Source organism: Gopherus evgoodei, unplaced genomic scaffold (genome assembly GCF_007399415.2).
Source record: "Gopherus evgoodei ecotype Sinaloan lineage unplaced genomic scaffold, rGopEvg1_v1.p scaffold_32_arrow_ctg1, whole genome shotgun sequence".
Lineage (NCBI taxonomy): Eukaryota > Metazoa > Chordata > Testudines > Testudinidae > Gopherus > Gopherus evgoodei.
Window position 1 is genome coordinate 836,868 of NW_022059994.1, and position 20,604 is coordinate 857,471.

Genomic DNA, 20,604 nt, shown 5'->3' on the forward strand with positions numbered 1-20,604 from the left:
GCTTTCACCCACAGTAAGTTTTTGGGAGTCCAAACTTTTTCCTTCACTTGCCAGATGTTTCTGTCTCAGTTTCCCCTCATTCCTCACCTGTGCAGGTGCCTCTTGGGCTCTCCCTTTTCTCAGCAGCCTGTAGATCTGGGACCCACGGTTCCTCCCATTGTTCCAGCCGGGTGATCAAGTTAGGTTTGGGAATGGGGAATACTGCTCAGGGAGTGAAATCAGGCAAAGTCAGGACACACGGAGCATTGGTGGAGTATCTGTCACAAGGAACATTCCCTGACTTTACCTGACCCTACATGGGACTGTGGTAACTCAGACCCTAAAGGAGCAGCAGATATCTGAGGGTCTGGAGGTGTTGTTACACCCTCACTAGGAGGTCTCAGGGTAGCTGGGCTCTGTATTGCTGACACACACACAGCTTGGGCGTTAAACTCCTGCCTATTTCCAAGCCTGCAGAACCTACAGCCCTCCCCACGAATGGAGCAAGGTGAATGATGTGTGAAGGAGAAATAATACAGGCAGGACAATCCTCTGCTTCTGATCCCCTGAAAGCTGGAGAGATGGGGATGAATTAGCCTGTCCATTAGATTCCTGACTCTCCTGTTCCCTTGAAGGGGGTATGAAGATGCAAGTCCCTCCCTCACTGCAGCTGTGGACAATGTGAACTTCCCCCAAATCCAACTGCCAGGGAAGAACCTGACCAGATTCAGATGTGCAGACCCCACAGCATCTAACATTGAAGGCACAGGAATCCCTTACCCAGAAAGGTCACCGTCTCATAGTTCTCCTGCATGACGTCCCTGCAGAGGGCTTTCTGATTCGGTTTCAGCAGAGCTCCCTGCCCCTTGGTGAAATAGGTCACCGGCATCTGAAACAAGAGTCCCCCATGCAGCTCCTGCTGCGTGAGCCACAATCCCACTAGTCACAGGGAAGGAGGCCCAGAAAGGCAGAATCCCACTCTCACCCTGCTCAGAGCAGCCAGGAACCTTCAGAGAATGGGGAGAAGGTGAGAGCTCCTTGTCCTCCCCAGCAGATGGAGCAGGGCAGGGTCTTCTTATTTACAACACATCTGCCAGCTGTAGGCTTATAGGGGAAGCAGAGCTCTGAGCGAGGAACAAGGGACAGGAATCCCAACAGCTTCCCTTCGTATTTCACAGCAGCCTCTGCCCAGTGGGTTCAGGCTCTAGCAGTGGGAGTCTGGTCAGTTTTCCCAGCCCTGCCCAAGGGGGTGTTTCCTGTTTCAGAAATGGGGGAAATGGGATGGGCGTGTGCAGAAAAATCAGGCCCAGGCTAAACGTGTCTCAGCAGGTTTACCACACCCTGTCCCCTCTCTGCCTCACCCTGTATGTTTCCTGCCCCTATCTCCCTACAACAACCTCCCTGAAAAATCCCCTACCTGAACTGGCTCCATCACAACCATTTCCCTTCCTTGTGTCCTTGAAGCTGGGACGATCTAGAGCAAAACATGGATGTGATTCCTCAGCCTGTCAGGGCGAGACGGGTGATGGGGGAGGTTTCAGAAGGGGCTTCAGTCCATTTCACACCATGATTCCCCCCAGGATCTCTCACGGCAGAGAGACGCTCTGGACTCTGACACATTGTGAAAAACTATCAGTCACTTTATTACAACACAGACCTGTCCCTCTCACCAAGGCTGAACCCACGGGGGCACTTTTAAACCTCCTAGGGGAAGAGACCTGTAGCCGATGATTTTAGTTTTTTGGCCATTTATTGTGTGATGTTATGATTAATTCATATGTCACATCATATATAATCATTTTGTTAAATAGAGTTAAATTGTAGGATTATAAAAGTATAAGACTGATTCGTAGTAGAAGGGATAGGTTTGCATTAGGTATCTAAGTAAGTAGGATTGAAACGCAAGGCCTACAGGCTGAAGCTTGTAAGATTTTAGCTTAGCCATACTAGGCCTTGGTGCTAAGAAATGCTGACCGAAGTATGTCACTGAAGAATGACTCGATGCCACAAGATTACGGGCAAAGATGTACCAGTGGGTAATATTGTGAAAAATTAGCCAGAAGATTAATTTTTAAATCACAAAAATGTTGTAATGGCACAACTTTTTCCAATATGTGTCTTAACCATAGGATATAAATTGTGTGTCAATGCTAATGAGAACAAACAGAACCTATCCAACCAATAGAAATTGGGGTCCCTCGTGCTTCTGGGGGACACCAGACCAATAAGAACAAAGAGGGCTGACACTTTCATGAACATGCACAGAACGTAGGTATAGTCGGAATCACCATATAAAAAGAGGGTGCCCAGATTAGGAAAATTGAGTTCTCTTTAGTGTGACGGGGTGTGCATCCCCCACAGTAGTCAAGACAGGGTTAAATCCACATTATGGACAGCAAAAGTTCCACTCACTAGGCCAGACTGGGCATGCTCCAGATGCTGTAGCAGTCTAGAGGAAGCCAAGCTCATTTCAGGTTGGAGGGGAAGGACGTGGGCTGGATGATCCTGCTGCGGACTAGCTACAGCCACTGTCTGCAGAGATCGGAGGCCCCAAGAACCGGCTTAGACCCCTGCGACCAATGGAGTTCCAGGAAGCTACCTGTGCTGGAGACCCAGAATACTCATGGTCTCTGGTGAGGCAGTCAATGGCAGGAAGTGACCCAGGGAAGGTGATGGAAGGGTATCTCCCATCCGGGTAAGCTCAGCATGTTTTGGTAGCATTCCCTGCTGAGACAGTGGCTCTGGGTCCCCCCTGCCTGGGCTGCCAGCAGGTGCGCCACCAGCTTTTTTGGTGCCCTAGGCGGCGGAAGGTCCCGCCCCTGAAATACTGCCCACAACTGGGGCAGTCGCGGTCGCCACCCCCAAAATGTTAGTGCCCTAGGCGACCACCTAGGTCGCCTAATGGGTTGGGCCGGCCCTGGCTGCCAGCCCCCCTTGCCAGTGGATACTGGCCATTAGGCCCTCAATGCCCTGCACTGAAGGGCCGTGCTATTAATTCTGGCCACTAGGCCATGCTTCCCTGGGCACTGGGGCTATCACCTTTGCTTTGGTCCTTGGACCCTGGGCTAGCAGGGTTGGACACGACCAAGTAAACTTACCGGTGGTGTCCATGCACCCACTTCCCATCCCCTTTTGGGACAGAGTGTCCATACACCGTGACATGTGGGAAAACTCCAGCAGGAACCATCCCTCCACTCATGATCAATCCATGAGAGACCCACAGACCGTAACACTATCTAGGAGGACGGGAGTATAACTATGTTTGTAACTCGTGCATTGGTCTATATGGAATTTCTATATGCCTGGGTACTCGTAACTTTAATAAAGCTTGTAAACCAGACTAGACTTTGCACTTGTGAATGTCTGTGTGGTCACTGCCCCTGGTCTTTATGTGTTCCTAGAGACTGTAAATCCGAAGCAAGTACCAGAGGTGACTTTTACTCTATTAAGCGTGAAACTGTAGCCACCAGAGCCAAACCCACAGTGGTGTAATCCCACATTACTAAATTCACTTTAAATAAAATAAAAGGCTACAGTCTCTAAGATAAATTCTAGAAAAGTGCAGAATCAAAGGAGCCACTGTGGGGGATTCCCCCTGACATTGTCCCCAAGAGCAGTGTGTCCCCCCAGCAGTGTGGGGACTCGACCGGGACAGAAACTAACTTTTTCCTCTGTCAGCTGCTCCCCTTGTTCCCAGGAGAGTCAGTCTGCCCAGGGGGATGCAGGGAATGGATCTGGGCAGGGCTGCGAGCTGGGAACCACTCTCCCTGCTTCTTGCTCCTGCTGCCCCTTTTAGTCTCACCCCTCCCCTTCCTGTCTCCTTCCCTCCCCCTCTACCTGGGACAACTGGTGCCTGTCCCGTTCCCATGGGCGTTTGCTCTCCAGTGTGAGCCTGGCTGTGTCACTGGGGGCAGCAGCTCTGGGACCCGCTGGCACGGGGGAGCCCTTTCTCCTCCAGTACAAACTCACCAGCAGGTCCCTGAAAAGAGTCCTTTGTGGAAAGTCACTTGCCTGCCCAGCCCCAGCCCCAGCCCTTCCCCCGCCCTCACCTGGAAACTCTGGCTCAAAAGCTGATTGGCAGAGCCTGGGGCTGCCCCAGGGGGCTAGTTCCAGGACTGTCAAAAGTCCCCACCTGGGCTGGGCACAGAGGGGGGTAATGAAAGTCTGTCCCTGGTACAGACCCTGCTGGGGGAGCAGCAGTTGCTCAGTCTGGGCCCCAGATCACACTGCAGGAGGCAGCGTCAGCTGACCCAGGGAGCTCAATTAACTCCCAAACACTAATATCATGAGCAGACAGAGAGAGACACCAGCCTCCTCTGCCTTAGCAATAACCAGCCCTCCAACCCCATATGAGGACAATTCAGTGGCTGCAGATTTCATTTGCCGACCTGGACTCACACCAGAACAGAGCCAGAGAACCAGCTTGAACTGATATGCTTAACTGAACTGGAATCAGACTTAAACTATCATTTTTCCGATTAGTGAAACTGAATCGAACTCAGGGGAAAATGGCTACCAGTCAAAATAAAGTTTCAGTAATTTTTCAGCACAATATTTGATCAAACAAAAGCTACTCTGATCTCATTTTCATTATAAAAACAAGACAACAAAACAACACCCAGGCATGTGGTCACTACCAGAATGGCCTGTCCCAGTAGGAGAAGAGAAGGGGGCAGCCCACAGGAGCAGGGAGGGAGGGGAGAGAAGTGGGGGCTCCATGTCCTAGAAGTTAACATTAACTCTTCAAGGCCAAGAACAAAGGCTGCTCAATTCTTCTTGCCCTTAGACAGGCTTCCTCTCACCCGCCCCCACCCCTTGGGGCAGCTCCTCCCTCCAATTGCCCCACCCGAGGCAGGCCCCATGCCCCAAATTCAGTTCCCCACTGAAGCAAGCCACAGGGCTCACTCCCAACCCCCTCCCCCCTTCTGGGGACTGCCTGGTAACTGAACAGGAACCGAACATACCGACTGCCACTGAACCAGAACCAAACCCCAATTCCACTCCTTGCGGCTCGCAGTGACTCTGGTTGGACACCAAATCCTGCACAGTAATCAGACCAGCCCCTGTTCAGTGCTGTCAGCCCAGGAATCAGACCCCCTCCACCCCCGCCCAAATAAGGAGATTGTCTTTAAACACAAATATGAAATTTGGAGCTGGGTGTGTGCGGGGGGGGGGGGAAGGGGGACATTTGCCTTGTAAATTCTCAGCCCTTTGGGGGAAGTCTCCTGCCCGCCCCCTAACCCTAGTGTGACCACCTTTCAAAAGGCAAAAGTGGGACACATACAGGACCCAAGGCCACACCCCCTGCGCCGCCTCTTCCCCTAAGGCCCTGCCTCCTGGACAGGTCAGAAGCCAGGCCATAACACTCGCACAGGGAGCCCCGACCCTCCACCTGCCCTAGGCAGGGGTGCTCAAGAGCATCCCCTGGCCCATGTGCCCACCCCAGGGTAGGTGGAGGGTCTGGGGCTCCCCACTGCAGCCTGGACTCCCTGGGTGGCTCTTATTATGGCCAAGATCTCCAGTGGGGAGGGCCTCAGAGGGAGAAGAGAAGGAGCAGGGGTGAGGGTTCATGGGCAAGGGTGGCTAAGGCTCACCTCAGCCTTGCTTAAAGGCAACAGGCTGGCGCTGCCTCTGAGCCTCGAGCAGGTGCAGATCCCTGGAACAGGGAATCTGGGACAAATGGTGTCTCGGAGTCATTCGGCCCAGGACCGGGACATGAACTCTGCATTTCAGGACTGTCCTGCACAATTCGGGATAGACAGTCACCCTGCCCACCCCCCACTGCTGATTTGGCCATTTCTAGGGGAACAAGTCATAGAATCATAGAAGATTAGGATTGGAAGAGACCTCAGGAGGTCATCTAGTCCAAACCCCTGCTCAAAGGAGGACCAAAACCAACTAAATCATCCCAGGTAGGGCTTTGTCAAGCCTGACCTTAAAAACCTCTAAGGATGGAGACTCCACCACCTCCCTAGGTAATTCATTCCAGTGCTTCACCACCCTCCTAGTGAAATAGTGTTTCTTAATATCCTACCTAGACCTCCCCCACTGCAACTTGAGACCATTGCTCCTCGTTCTGTCATCTGCCACCACTGAGAACAGCCGAGCTCCATCCTCTCTGGAACCCCCTTCAGGTAGCTGAAGGCTGTTATCAAATCCCCCCTCACTCTTCTCTTCTGCAGACTAAACAAGCTCAGTTCCCCTAGCCTCTCTGCATAAGTCATGTGCCCAGCCCCCTAATCATTTTTGTTGCCCTCCGCTGAACTCTCCAATTTGTTCACATGCTTTCTGAAGTGGGGGCCCCAAAACTCGATGCAATACTCCAGATATGGCCTCACCAATGCCGAATAGAGGGGAATAATCACTTCACTCGATCTTATGGCAATGCTCCTACTAATGCAGCCCAATATGCCATTGGCCTTCTTGACAACAATGACACACTGCCATTTCATATCCAGCTTCTCATCCACTGTAATCCCCAGGTCCTTTTCTGCAGAACTGCCGCTTAGCCAGTTGGTCCCCATCCCGTAGCAGTGCTTGGGACTCTTCTGTCCTAAGTGCAGGACTCTGCACTTGTCCTTGTTGAACCTCATCAGATTTCTTTTGGCCCAATTCTCCAATTTGTCTAGGTCACTCTACCCTCCAGTGTATCTACCTCTCCCCACAGCTTAGTGTCATCTGCAAACTTGCTGAGGGTGCAATTCATCCCGTCATCCAGATCATTGATAAAAATGTTAAACAAAACCATCCCCAGGACCGACCCGTGGGGCACTCTGCTTGATACTGGCTGCCACCTAGACATGGAGCTGTTGATCACTACCCGTTGAGCCTGATGAGCTAGCCACCTTTCTATCCACCTTATAGTCCATTCATCCAGCCCATACTTTTTAACTTGCTGCCAAGAATACTGTGGGAGACTGTATTAAAAGCTTTGCTAAAGTCAAGATATATCACATCCAGCTTTCTCTGCTGCCTGCTGGGCAGGGCAGCCCCCTCAGCCTCCCTTACCCCATGGGGCGGTGGAACTGCCTTGTATCTCTCCTCTCCTCTGTCTTATCCCTGCCCCCGGGCTCTCCCTTCCCCACCAGTCTCCTTTTGCGCTCAGTCTCCCCTCATCCCACCTTTTCCTCGCAGTGACCCCCCCTCACATCTTCCCTCCAGTTCCCCTCTGCCCCATAATTCCCCTGCATCGCCCCATTCTCCCGTCAGTGCAACCACCGCCCCTGCCCCTGCTGCCCCCTCTGGCCTCACACATCCCTGTTCCCCCCTCAGTCCCTGCTTATCTGCACCCCCAGCATCGCCCGGATCCTCGCCCGCCCATCCAGGTGTGTCTGTCCCACCCCCAGCACGGCCCGGGCTGGCTCCCCGCGCCCCGCGCACACCGGGGCTGGCGGCAGCTTTCCCGGGCCCCGGGCGAGAATCGCAGCCAGCTCCGCTGGGAGCAGCCTGGGGCCAAACCTCCCCCTGCAGCCCGGGGGTGCCGGGGGGCGGGTCTCTCTCACCTTCCCTCCGAGCGGGGCCCCCCGGGGCAGGGGCCGGGCCGGGCTGGGGGCTCTGCCCTGGGAGAGGCTCCTGGGGAGCAGCGGGAAGGGCCCTGCTGGAGATTCCCCTCTCCCGGCTGCAGCCAGGGCTCCGGGCTCCCAGCACCAGCCGCCGGGGCTCGGGGATCTCGCCAGGAGCCTGGGAGCCAGAGTCACCGCAGCGGCTGCGAGTCACTTCCTGCTGCCGGGCCGGAGCCCAGCGCTCGCTGCCCCACAGCCGCCTCCTTGCCGCTCCTGGGTCCTAGCCATCAACCCAGAGCAATGGAGCCGCCTGTCCCAGCGCTATGTAGGTGCCCTGCCTAGAAGACTCAGGATCAAGGTGGGGGCAGAAAAGAAACGTGCAGATCCCGGGGATGGGGGAGAAGGGAGGTTTCTAGGGAGACTCCGGTTGTTCCAGAGAATCCAAGGGTGATGGCGAATCAGGGAGGCTCTGGATGTCTGCAGTGCTCTGCGTCAGGGACTGGTGCTCTGCCCACTCAGGATAGTCCCGTATTTCCCCCTCATCGTTTTCCAATTGTCACCAAAATCATCCACCTTCTCCTGGTGGCCACCTAGAAACTTCCCTTAAATGTTAGAATTGATCAGATGCAGCCACTGAAACAAACCAGTGCCCGCAAGGTAAGTACAGGGCCTCATTTTGCTAGGCCAAAACCAGGTCAAGACATTAGATAGCATCCTTAGGCTATGGCTACTGATGCAGCTCCACTGTAATCTCTCTAGGGCAGGGTTTTTGGTAGCCTCAGAACTCAGCCACCAACTCTTCCTGATGGCCACTATGAGAATTTTTCCTAAAATACTTAATTAACTTTAGGAAAGACAAAAATATGCACATATCCATGTCCAGTTCTTGTAATTTATTTATATAGGTTTTTTTTCTTTGCAGACTCAATAATAAAAATAATGTACAGTTGCCTCTATTCTTTACTGGACCTTGTGACGAACTGGGAATGTTCTTAATGTTTGTTCTGAATGCTGTGTTGGTGCCTCAGTGTCTCCTATGCACTTCTTAAGTATCTAGGTGGTGAAATAAGGGTGTGTAATTGCTACAGAGCAAAGGGCCAGTGCACCTAAATGCCTGGCACTCTGCTCCTAGCAACTGATGGCCTGGGCCCCTTCTCTGCAAAGGTGTCAGCTGAAGGTGTTGGAGACAAAGAGATCAGGTGACCTCCTGGCCCTGGAAGAAACCGAGCAGAGGAGGACGGGGCGGTGAATCTGGACCTGGCTGGGGACAAGGAGTGAAGTGCAGACGTGGGGTTCTGGCTCACTGCCCCCCAGAATAGACCCCACCGAGGGGTCCCGTTCGCTGTACCTACAATCTCTGTGTTAGACCCTGTTCCTGTCATCAAATAAACCTCTGTTTTACTGGCTGGCTGAGAGTCACGTCTGACTGCAAAGTGGGGGTGCAGGACCCAATGGCTTCCCCAGGACCCCGCTGGGGTGGACTCGCTGTGGGAAGCGCACGGAGGGGCAGAGGATGCTGAATGCTCCAAGGAGAGACCCAGGAGGTGAAGCCGTGTGAGCTTCTTGCCCTGAACAAGTCTGCTCCCAGGGAGAGGAGGCTCCCCAAAGTCCTGCCTGGCTTGGTGGGGAGCAGATCCAGAGCATGGCCTGGGGACTCTGTGACAGACCGACACAGAATAGAAACACAAATAAGGTGCTTTCATAGAACATCAGGGTTGGAAGGGACTTCAAGAGGTCATCTAGTCCAACCCACTGCTCAAAGCAGGGCCAATCCCCAGACAGATTTTTGTCCCAGATCCCTAAGTGGCCTTCTTAAGGATTGAACTCACAACCCTGCAGTTTAGTAGGCCAATGTTCAAAACCACTGAGCTATCCCTCTTATGCTTGTCTTGTTGTTAATTGTTGTTTCTTTTGCTTTTGTGGCTGCATTTCTTTTTAAAAAGACTTACTAGCTAGTAAGTCTGTTTCTGTGAAAAGTGACGTTTGTACGTTTTAATATCACCGTTTCACAGCAGCAGACTTGCTAGCGAGCTGGGAGGCAGCGAAAAGCAATTAACAAACATACAAATATCACTTTTCACAGCATTTACACAGACCCAGCACACTGGGGGGGGAATTAAGCCCAGGATGGGAAGTGGGTAGGGTGGCAGTGGGGACCAGTGGCGATGGGGGGGTGGGGGTGAGCCCAGGGCCCAAAGCCCTGCAGCAGAGGTCCAGAGCTTGCTGCTGTGTGGCCAGAGCCTGGGGCCAGAAGTGGCAGCTGGGTCCAGGAGCAATAGGTGCCAGGGGAGGGTTAAGCCTGGGGCTGGAGCCCAAAGCCCCATGGCTGGTGCCTGCCGCCTGACACCCCAGGGCTGAAGCCAGAAACTGGAGCCCCACCCCCCCCGACAAGATGGGAACTTACACCGATTGCCTGATCCTCTGGCGTTTGTGGCTCCAGAAAGAGGCTGGGCTGAATCCCTGCTGGCGGCCCCGAGGGAGGGGGTAGCTGCTTTATGCCCCCACAATCACGGCCCAGGAGGCTGTGACAGCAAGAAAAGCCCCTGGTAGCCAAATCTGAGAAATGCTGCTCTAGTGTATCTGCTAGGCAACAGCTCTGTCAGTGGGAGAAGTTCAAAAAAAACCCATAAAACAAACAAACCTCCCCCAGCCCCCTGGCAACTCTGATCTGAGCACGGGCAGAGGTGTAATAGGCCAGAGGAAGTCGAGGCTGTGATTGTCCCACCTACGCTCTGCTTCTTCCCCTCCCTGCTTCGGGCCCCTTCCCTGAGACCCCCACTGCCTGCACTCTGCCTGGTGAGTGCCTCCACCTCCCCCTGCCAGAGGTTCCCTCCGCTCACTGTGTTCCTCCTCTGGACAGCCTGGGCAGGCGGCTCGGATGGCTCGGGCTGCTCTTATTGGAAATTCCAAGAGGCGGGAGGGTGCCTACCCCAGCCTTGCGGGAGAAACCACTGGCCCCCAGGACCCAACTGTGTTCAGGGGACAACTAAGGAAGAACAGAGATGGGAGTGGGGGGGTCATAGGTTCAGAACTAGGGATCCAGAGGGGGACACCAGGAGAACCCCGGACAGCACTCACTGCTCCTCAAAGCTGTCTAGGGAGCCAGCAGCTGATGCCCAGAGGAACTCTGCCTGGATGCATGAGACAAGAGACGAACTGAAATAGGCCCCACAGTCGCAGAACGCCCCCTCGTCCAGCATCTTTCCCCTGGTATTGTAAATGGCCACTTTGGCCAGTGCCAGGAGGACATTGATGAGGTCTCCAGACTTCATGCGGCTACAGATAGGGTGTGAATATGTAAAGAAGTGTGGGGTAAAGTGCAGCCAGAACCTCGAAAGCGCTCGGGTATCCACATATCTCCCTACTAGTTACATATAAGACGGAAGAGTCACTTTCATACTCGCTTTGGGACTGGGTTATGACATCACACTGAGTAAACATATTTGTCATGATCAAACAGCATAGCAACATTGGTATAAACTGGACTTCCCCAAGATGATAGTTTCTTCTGTTCTTCCATTGCTTTTTTGATTTGGAGCTTAAGCCCGGCAGTTTTTTGCTGCATCTGGTGAACCCTCTGCTCAGCAGCCAGCCCTTCCATACACATCCTGTCAGCTTCTCTGGCTCTTTCTTCATCTTGCTTGGCTCTCGCTTTGAATTCTTTTCCCAGTTGGGCCCAGACTTGCTACTCTTGCAGGGGTGGCAGGTTTGTATAATTTTTGGTGGTGCCCAGAATAGGTCCAAGTCCTCCCCTCCCCCCCACACCTGCCTAAGGCTTTGGGAGGGAGTTTGGGTGCGGGAGGGGTGCGGGCTCTGGGAGGGAGTTTGGATGCAGGGGGCGGGCTCTGGGCTGGGGCAGGGGGTTGGGGTGCGGGAAGGGCTGTGAGGTGCAGTGCTTACTTTGGGTGGCTCCTGAAAGTGACCCGCACACCCCTCTGGCAGTGGCTCCTAGGTGGGGGGGCAGAGGTCTCCATGCACTGCTGTCTGCAGTTCCCATTGGCTGCAGCTCTAGTGGCAGAGTTGGTGCTTGAGGCGGGGGCAGCGCATGGAGACACCCCCTCCCCAAGGGCCACAAAGACATACTGGCCACTTCCAGAAGCGATGAGCTGCGTGGAGTGAGGCCGAGCAGGAAGCCACTTTAGCTCCACTGCGCTGCCAGGAGATTTTAAGTGGCTGGGGGCAACAAGAGGGTCTGGGAGACGCTCTGGGGGAGGTGCGCGGGGTGGCAGGTGGGGCCAGGTCTCTTGAACATTGATGGAGCCGGGCCTCTGTGCTCTGAATATTCCTGGAGCACAGGCACCATGGATCCATACAACTCGCTGCCCCTGCCTGCATTCTATTGAAACCTCCCTTGATGCACTTTGTACAAGATCTGTTGCAATTATGAAACAGTAGTAGCAACAATGATCTCCATAGTCACGTTTTATCAGATGAAGTCACACGGTTAAATCTTAGTCTTTGTTGATAAATTCCTGTGTGTTTTCACTAAAAAGACATCTCAGTGCTGTGAGGTTATATTGACACTGATCCTCAATTGAGTCAAACAAGCTGGTATTGTCCCCTTGGGGACAGTTTACATGGGAAAAGGACACTGCAGAAGAACAATAATGGTTTGAACTCAGGGTCTGTTGGGAAGCGTGGGCCTAGTGATCACAGCCACAACCCTGGACTGCCAAGGAGGTCTTGGGGAGGGGATCCCAGGCCCTCCCACTCTACCGGGCTCTGACTCAGGGCCCTTTTAGCTACCAGTAACCTGGCAACCAACACTACTTAAGTCTGTCCTCCCTGGGCCTCTTCCTCTCGTCTCCAACCCTGTGGTCACCTCAGTCCAAGGCCTTCGCCTGATGGGAAAATCCAAATGCCAAGGAAGCAAGAGGAAGTTACCACTGTCCAGGGCCACAGAATACTTCCCTCTCTGCTTGTCTTTGCGGAGGGTCCTCCCTTTTCTCATGGAGTGCCCCTTTAGGCAGCTGTATCAGAGCCTTTAGCTTTCACGGTGCTCTGCTCTACTGGAGATGTGGACTGCAGGTCTGCTCATCTTCAGCATTGCTCCCAGCTCAGCTAATTTGCTGCCTTTTAATTCCTCCAGCAGATGGAGAATTTGCTGCAGATGTGGCGGGGCAGAGCTGGCTAAGCCCAAAAGAATCCTTTAAGGCCTTGTTACTCAGTGTGGGGCTGGTGCACCTCATCCCAAGGACACTTCAGAGGAGTTCAAGGAAGAGGTTGTGCCTAGTGTTAATCTGCAAGGCAACGTAAGGACTGGCAGAGCCCTGGGGGCGTTTTGTGGGGAGCTAAAGGCTGCAGGTGACAGGGAACTGACACCCAGCTCAGCAGCAACACGTCCCCCTCGTGCTGAGGCTGGGGGGTAACAAGGAGATTCACAGTCCAGGGCATCCTGAGAAAATGTCACAGCCGGAACCTGCAGTGTGTGGAGCTCAGGGATGGTGAAGTAACAGCTCCAAGGGGCTTAAAAAAAAACAAAAAAGAAAACCCAACACCAAACTCCACAGCTTAAATATCCTCCTGGATAGAAAGTTTTCCTAATCTCTACCCTAAATCTCCTGCACTGCATCTTAACACTTTTAGAGTCCTCCCTTCAGTGGCCATGGAGCATAACTGCTCCCCAGTCTCTGTATAATAGCCCCTAGCATGGCCGCAGACCATCACCAGTCTGCTTTTCTCACGCCTAAGAGACCCACTTCTTTTAGCCTCCTTCCACAGATCGGGTTTTCTAAATCTTTGATCATTTTCTGTTAATCTCCTTGGGCCTCAATCCAATTTGTCCTCATCTTTCCTAAAGTGTGTGGTGTCCAGAACTGGACACAGGACTCAAGCTGAGGGCTCCCCAGTGTCCAGCAGAGCATTATGATGACCTCCGGCAACTTACATACATTAATACACTCCAGAACAATACTAGCCTTTTCCCCAGCTGCGTCAATGGGTGACAGCCAGACAGCATCTGAGTGAGTCCATTAAAGACCATTCTCCCTCCCCCCATTATTCAAGACAAGGGACACTGGGAGTTTGAGAAATTAAATTCTGCTTTATTATTTCAAAGCAAGAAAGAAAAGCTAAATTCTGTCCTCCCTCCCCAAACCCAGGTCGGCACGGTGCATTTCAGCCCCAGCTAGGGTGACCAGACAGCAAGTGTGAAAAATCAAGACAGTGGGTGGGGGGTAATAGGAGACTATACAAGAAAAAGACCCCAAAATCAAGACTCTCCCTATAAAATAGGGACATCTGGTCACCCTAGCCCCAGTCCAGCTCACTGGTGTTCCAGCCACACAGGTGCCCCAGGGAAAGTGGAACAAGTTAAAGTTGGTAGAAAAGAGCTAACAATCCATGAGAGAGGCATTTGCCCGGCCTCCTCCTCTCAGCAATGGGGAGTCACCAACCGCTCTCCACATCAGTCCTCTTGGGGCATCATTGGTAGCCCTTCGGAGTTCAAGGATGACTTCACTCAGCACTTGTAGGACATTTCCTCTCTCTCTGGGACTTGTGCAGAGAGTTCACAGTTCTCAGACTGAGCTCTCTGGCTCACAAGGGCAAATAATGCCCTTTCAAGGCCCTGCTCACTCACTCCCCCTCCTGACTGTATCTCACATCTTTGCAGGGATCAGGCAGTCACTTCCTTCCCCATTTCAGTCCCTGACTCCTGGAGTGCGTATCCAGCACTCACCCTCAGTGTTTTGCTGACAGACACTGGTTACTTTCACTGTTCAAAGAAGAAGTAAATCTGATGTGAAAAGAAAATCAGTAAGGACTATTGTGCCAAATTATCATTTCTCTTTTGAAGTCTCCCAGAAATCTGAACTAAGTCCTTTAAAACTTATTTATTATCAAAATAAATTACAAAATAACTTTCACCAAGAAGAGAAAAACCCACACTCCAGAGTGGACTACAAATCACTTTCCTGTTCATGAAGTGAAAACCCAGAGAATTTTAAAACTCAAAATCTTGGGAACAAATTTGCCCATTTCCTGCTGAACAGGCTAGAGCTCCTTTCCTCAGCACCGCAGCATAATTTGGCTGGTTATTGAGAAAAGCTTTAGCATCCTTGTCACAAAAGAAAGAGGAAACAAGACAAACAGTCAAAAACTTCCTATCTACAAATAATCTGGATTTGCATGGAAAAACTCCAGATGCCACGTTACCATTAGCTAGAGGCTGGGCTTGAGGCTCAAACCATGCTTTGGGTTTCATTTGAATTCCCCCTTCAGGAATGTGACATTTTCTTCTCCAACCCTCAGGGGCCTGACTGAGGATCAAAGAAATCAAAGCCTGATTCCTAAGCACAGTGGGGAAAGGACACTGTGGTAAATAACACACATGAAGGTGGAGGGGTAGAAAGGGAAAAGGATAAACTCTGCACGGCTTGTGCAGAAGCTGCTCTGTGAGAGATGTGTGAGGTTGATGGGGGTGGGAGGGAATAACACAGAAGTTAAAACACCACATTATTTTGCTATCCCTGCTCCAGCTCTTTTAGACTCTATTGAATGCTGGTGGATAAGGGAGAAGCAGCAGAAAAAATGCAATGCTTTTCAGCAGAACCTGGAGCAATGTGAGGATGTCTGGGAATGAGACAATCTCACTGCCAAGGGGGGACTTAGTGACTCTAACAATCACTTTGCTAATGGGGGATTGGAATAAACTGCTCAGGGTCAGTCTAGACTAGAGAAAGGGGTGGAGGAACAAAGGAGACGCATCAGCTAATCCCAACCACTTCTCCCGCCCTAGACAGGCGCTCGGAGGCTGATATTATCACTCCCCATTTATTCCCTCTCTGGAAGGCACAGATTTGTCTCCGGCCACCCTGCAAGCTACTGGCAGTGCTGGGAACAGAGCTGATGTCTCCTGAGTCCCAGGCCAGTGCTCTACCCACTACGTAACGCTGTTTCCCTCTCACAGGCTGATGCTGTAGTAGCAGAGGTGGGAAATCCAGGCTTCCAAGAAAAGATCCTGCGGGAATCAGTCTCTGCCAATGCTGCTGTCTGAATGCAAAGGGGGCAGGGAGAAGGGGCAGAGGGCACGAGTGATCCAGTGAGGGATGTGGGGAGGGGAGGAGTTACCAGCCCCCAGGGACACTCACACTGCAGGAAACAGCTCCACGTCAGTGTGGGAGCCCAGCCCAGGGGATGGTGGAAGATGGGCAATGGAAAGAGGTGTTTAGCGTGAAGGTGAGACCTGCCCCTATTGTCCTTCTCCTCATCTCCATGGCAGGGGGATCCCAGCTGCCAGGGGAAGGGATGGCGGGGACTTCAGCCAGGCAGAGGGGGCAGCTGGAGAAGTTTCTCTCTTTCCCTTCCCCCACCTGTGGCCCATCAGCTCAGCAGCCAGGGCTGCGGCAGGGAGGAGGGGCTGATGGGGGTTTCTCCTCCTCTGCCTGGGGTTTGCTTAGACCAGGCAGATCCAGAGGTGTCACTGACCAGCTGATGCTTGGCTGCTGCTGGATCCTCCCCCCAGTGACGGGCAGCTGGATCCTTGGGAGCCAAATGCCCCTGATGTGTGTGGGAATAAGGAAATGGGTTTGTCACAATTGTTGTCCCCAGTCAGGGTCCTGAGAGAATTTCCCTGCTCTGTGGAGGAGTCTCTGACGTCCAACATGGCGTTAGCGCCACTTGGAGCATTTTCCACACTGAGAACATCTCAAAGGTTTCTTTCTGTTGGGGATTTGCACACACCTGATACTCCGGGAGCACCAAATGAAGCTCCCCTACATTTAAGGTCTCTGTTGTGGGGATCACTGATGTGTGAAGTTGTCATGGTATAATTCCCCACTCTGAACCTTAGTGTCCGAAAGATGGGGTACAAGGATGAATTCCTCTAAGCTCAATTATCAGTTTAGTACTTGTAGCTCTGCCACCAACCAGGAATTCCAGTGCCTGGTACACTCTGGTCCCCCCAAAATGTTGCCCAGGAACCCCCAAGACCCAGTCCTTCTGGATCTTAACACAAGGAATGTAAACCCTTTCCCTCACCGTTGCCTCTCGCAGGCTTCCCCTCCCTGGGTTACCCTGAAAGATCACTGTGATTCAAACTCCTTGAATCTTAATACAGAGAGGAAAATTCACCTTCCCCCCTCCTTCTCTCTTCCCCTCCCAGACTGTCCCTGAGAGAGAAAGTAATCCTAACACAGAGAGAAAATTAACCTCTCTCTCCCCCTTCCCTCCTTTCTCCCCACCAATTCCCTGGTGGATCCAGACCCAGCCCCCTGGGGTCTCACCAGAATAAAAAAACAATCAGGTTCTTAAACAAGAAAAGCTTTTAATTAAGGAAAGAAAAAACAGTAAAAATTATCTTTGTAAATTTAAGATGGAATATGTTACAGGGTCTTTCAGCTATAGACACTGGGAATACCATCCCAGCCTAAGTATACAAGTATAAATTAAAATCCTTTCAGCAAAATACAAATTTGAACTCCTTCCAGTCAAATACACATTTGCAAATAAAGAAAACAAACATAAGCCTAACTCGCCTTATCTACCTAGTACTTACTATTCTGGACATATAAGAGCCTGTATCGGAGAGATTGGAGAGAAACTTGGTTGCATGTCTGGTCACTCTCAGAACCCAGAGAGAACCACCACCAAACACTAACAGCACACAAAAACTTCCCTCCCTCAAGATTTGAAAGTATCCTGTCCCCTGATTGGTCCTCTGGTCAGGTGACAGCCGGGCTCACTGAACTTGTTAATCCTTTACAGTCAAAAGAGACATGAAGTACTCCTGTTCTATTAACCCTTAACTATCTGTTTATGACAGAAGTCAACTTGAATCTTTTCCTGCAGTCAAGTTATTCCTAGGGGGTCTCATTCTTGTGCTTTCTCTGATGTTCGGTCAGCGCTGAGCTCTTACTGAAGCTTTTCCCACAGTCCAAGCATTTATACGGTCTGTCTCCTGTGTGGCTTCTCTTATGTGCAATAAGATTTGAGCTCTGACTAAAACTTTTGCCACATTCGAGGCATTTATAAGGTTTCTCCCCAGTGTGGGTTCTCTGATGTGAGATAAGCGTTGTGCTCCGAATAAAACTTTTCTCACATTTACAGCATTGAAAGGGTTTCTCTCCTGTGTGCACTCTCTGGTGTAGAATAAGTTGTGACTTCTGAATGAAGCTTTTCCCACACTCAAGACATCCATAGGGTCTCTCTCCTGTGTGGGTTCGCTGATGTCTAATAAGTGTTACACGCTGACTAAAACCTTTCCCACACTCATGGCATTTATAAGGTCTTTCTCTCATGTGGATTTTGCTATGATGAGCAAGGGCTGAACTTGAGATAAAACTTATCCCACACTCAAGGCATCCATAGGGTCTCTCTCCTGTGTGGCTTCGCTGATGTGTAATAAGTGCTCCACGCTGACTAAAACTTTTCCCACACTCATGGCATTTAAAGGGTTTCTCTCCCGTGTGCACTCTCTGGTGCACAACAAGCCTGGACTTGTGTATGAAGCTTTTCCCACAGTCAAAGCATTTATGGGGCCTCTCTCCTGTATGGATTCTCTGATGTCCAGTAAGTTTTATTCTGTCAGGGAAACTTTTCCCACAGTCAAGGCATTTATAGGATTTCTCGCTTGGTGTGTGGATACTCTGATGCTTAATAAGATCTGAGCGCTTAAGGAAAGTTTTCCCACAGTCGAGGCATTTATATGGTCTCTCTCCGGTGTGTACTCTCTGGTGTTCACTAAGCTTTGACTTCTGAATGAAGCTTTTCCCACACTCAAAGCATTTATGGGGTCTCTCTCCTGTGTGGGTTTTCTGATGTGCATTAAGGGTTGATTTCACACTGAAACTTTTCCCACACTCCTGGCATTTATAGGGTCTCTCTCCTGTGTGGGTTCGCTGATGTGTAATAAGTGTTACACGCTGACTAAAACTTTTCCCACATTCACGGCATTCATAGGGTCTCTCTCCAGTGTGAGTTGTCTCATGTGCAATAAGTGTTGCACGCTGACTAAAACCTTTCCCACACGCAAGGCATTTAAAGGGTCTCTCTCCTGTGTGGGTGATCTCATGTGTAATAAGCTCTGAGCTCCGAATAAAACCTTTCCCACACTCACAGCATATATAGGGTCTCTCTCCTGTGTGTACTCTCTGGTGTACAGTAAGCCTTGACTTGTGTATGAAGCTTTTCCCACAGTCAAAGCAGTTATAGGGTCTCTCTCCTGTACTCATTCTCTGATGACTAGTAAATTTTATTCTGTCGATGAAGCTTTTCCCACAGTCGAGGCATTTATAAGGCTTCTCTCCTGTGTGGATTTTGTTATGTGACATAAGCTGTGACCTCGAATTAAATCTTTTCCCACAGTCAAGGCATTTGTAGGGTTTCTCTTCATTGTGACTTGTCTGCTGAATTGTGCTTTCCTTGGGATCCTTCCATCCTCTGCCACATTCAGTGGATTTATCCAGTTTCTGAATGGGATAGTTTCCCAGCTGCATGTCTGATCCGTGTCCATCTCCCCAGGCTTCTCCCTGTTCCAAGCCCTCGGAAAAATTCTCTTCAGCTTTTTTCAAAAACATCTCTTGCTCAGGACCTTCCTCCTGCTGATTCTCCTCCTTGTTCTCACTCACTGTCCTATCAGCTGCTGGGAGAGAGAAGCCAGACAGAACTCACTGCCTGTGCCGGGGAGAAAGGACAGAAAGGGGAATAGCAAAGAGGGAAAACACAACACACTGACTGTTGGGGAGATGGAGACGTTGGATCCTGCCTCTATATCCCACCCAAGTGCTCCCAGGGAAGTAAACTCGGCACGGAAATTCACGAGAGTTCACAGGATGGGTGGGAAGCTGTGACTGATATTTGCCTTGATGATACGACACCTGCTTACTGCAGCCCTGATCTGGGTGAGACGGGGCAGAACTGAGGGCTCTTGCTCATGGCACGTTTTGGGAGTCCCAGCTTTTTCCTTCACTCTCAAGATGGTTCTGTCTCCGTTTCTCAGATTCCTCACCTGTGCAGGTACCTCTCAGGCTCACACTTTCGTCAGCGGCCTGGAGATCCAGGACCCACGGCTCTTCCCCTCGTTCCAGCCGGGCGATCAGGTCAGGTTTGGGAATGGGGAATCCTGCTCCGGAAGTGAAATCAGGCAAAGTCAGGGTGCATGGAGCACTGGTAGAGTATCTGTCACAAGGAACATTCCCTGAGATTAACCTGACCCTACATGGGACTGTGGTAACTCAGACTCCTTGGGAGCAGCAGATATCCGAGGCTGTGGAGGTGTTGTTACCCCCTCACTAGGAGGTCTCAGGGTAGATGCTCTGGGGGACTTGTTGACACACACACAGCTCAGGTACTAAGCTCTGCCTATTTCCAAGCCTGCAGCACCGAGAGCCCTCCTCACGGATGGAGCTAGTCCCAGGATGGCAGGTGAACAGTGTGTGAAGGAGAAATAATACAGGCAGGGCAGTTCCCTGCTTCTATCTCCTGGGCAGCTGGAGAGACAGGGATGAATTAGCCTGTCCATTAGCTTTCTGACTCTCTGGTTCCCTTGAATGGGGTATGGAGATGCAAGTCTCTCTCATACCGGCATAGGCTCCTACTCAACCTCAAATCTGCCTCCACCCCCACGCCACTTCTTTCATGAGGCCTCAATCCATCCTAGCTCCCATTTCAACCTCATCCCCAAAGTCCCCACCACAATTCCCCCCCGCCTGCCCTTATTCTAACTCCTTCCCCAAATCCCTGCCCCAGCTCCACCTTCTGCCCTGAGTACACTATGTTCCCGCTCCCTCTCCTGCCCCCCCTCCAAGCATGCAAACAGCTGTTTGGTGCTGGCCAGGCGGGAAACACTGCAATATAGGTGAAGGAGCGGGGACACTGCACGCTCGAGGGAGAGGAGGAGGTAGGGCAGGGGAGCTTGGATGCTGTAGGGTGCAGAGCACCCATTAATTTTTCCCTCTGGGTGCTCCAGCCCAGAAGCACCCATGGAGTCGGGGCCTATGCACACTGGTGCTGTGGACTAGGTGACCCTCCTCCTCCCCTAATCTGACTGACCAGGGAAGAACCTGACCAGAGTCAGATACTCAGACCCCGCAGCTTCCAATAACCAAGGGGATGGAAATCCCTTACCCAGCGAGGTCACTGTCTCATGGTTCTCCTGCATGACATCCCTGTAGAGGGCTCTCTG

The 20,604-nt window shown here is 51.7% G+C and overlaps 1 protein-coding gene across 4 annotated transcripts in view; it reads right to left on the bottom strand.

Moving 5' to 3' along the window:
- LOC115640744 (zinc finger protein 420-like) overlaps positions 1-20,580 on the bottom strand; it is a 44,990-nt gene extending 24,410 nt beyond the window's left edge. The window contains exons 1-4 of one of the 4 annotated variants that reach the window (XM_030543705.1): positions 20,547-20,580; positions 19,429-19,542; positions 17,338-19,062; positions 8,930-8,936 (exon numbers count right to left, since the gene is read on the bottom strand). In XM_030543705.1, the coding sequence (XP_030399565.1) occupies positions 8,930-8,936; positions 17,338-19,062; positions 19,429-19,542; positions 20,547-20,580 (1,880 nt within the window). Of the gene's footprint in view, positions 1-8,929; positions 8,937-17,176; positions 19,910-20,546 lie in introns of those variants that run through there. The other 3 variants (XM_030543701.1, XM_030543704.1, XM_030543702.1) reach the window with 3 other exon arrangements.
- Positions 20,581-20,604: the final 24 nt, after the last annotated feature.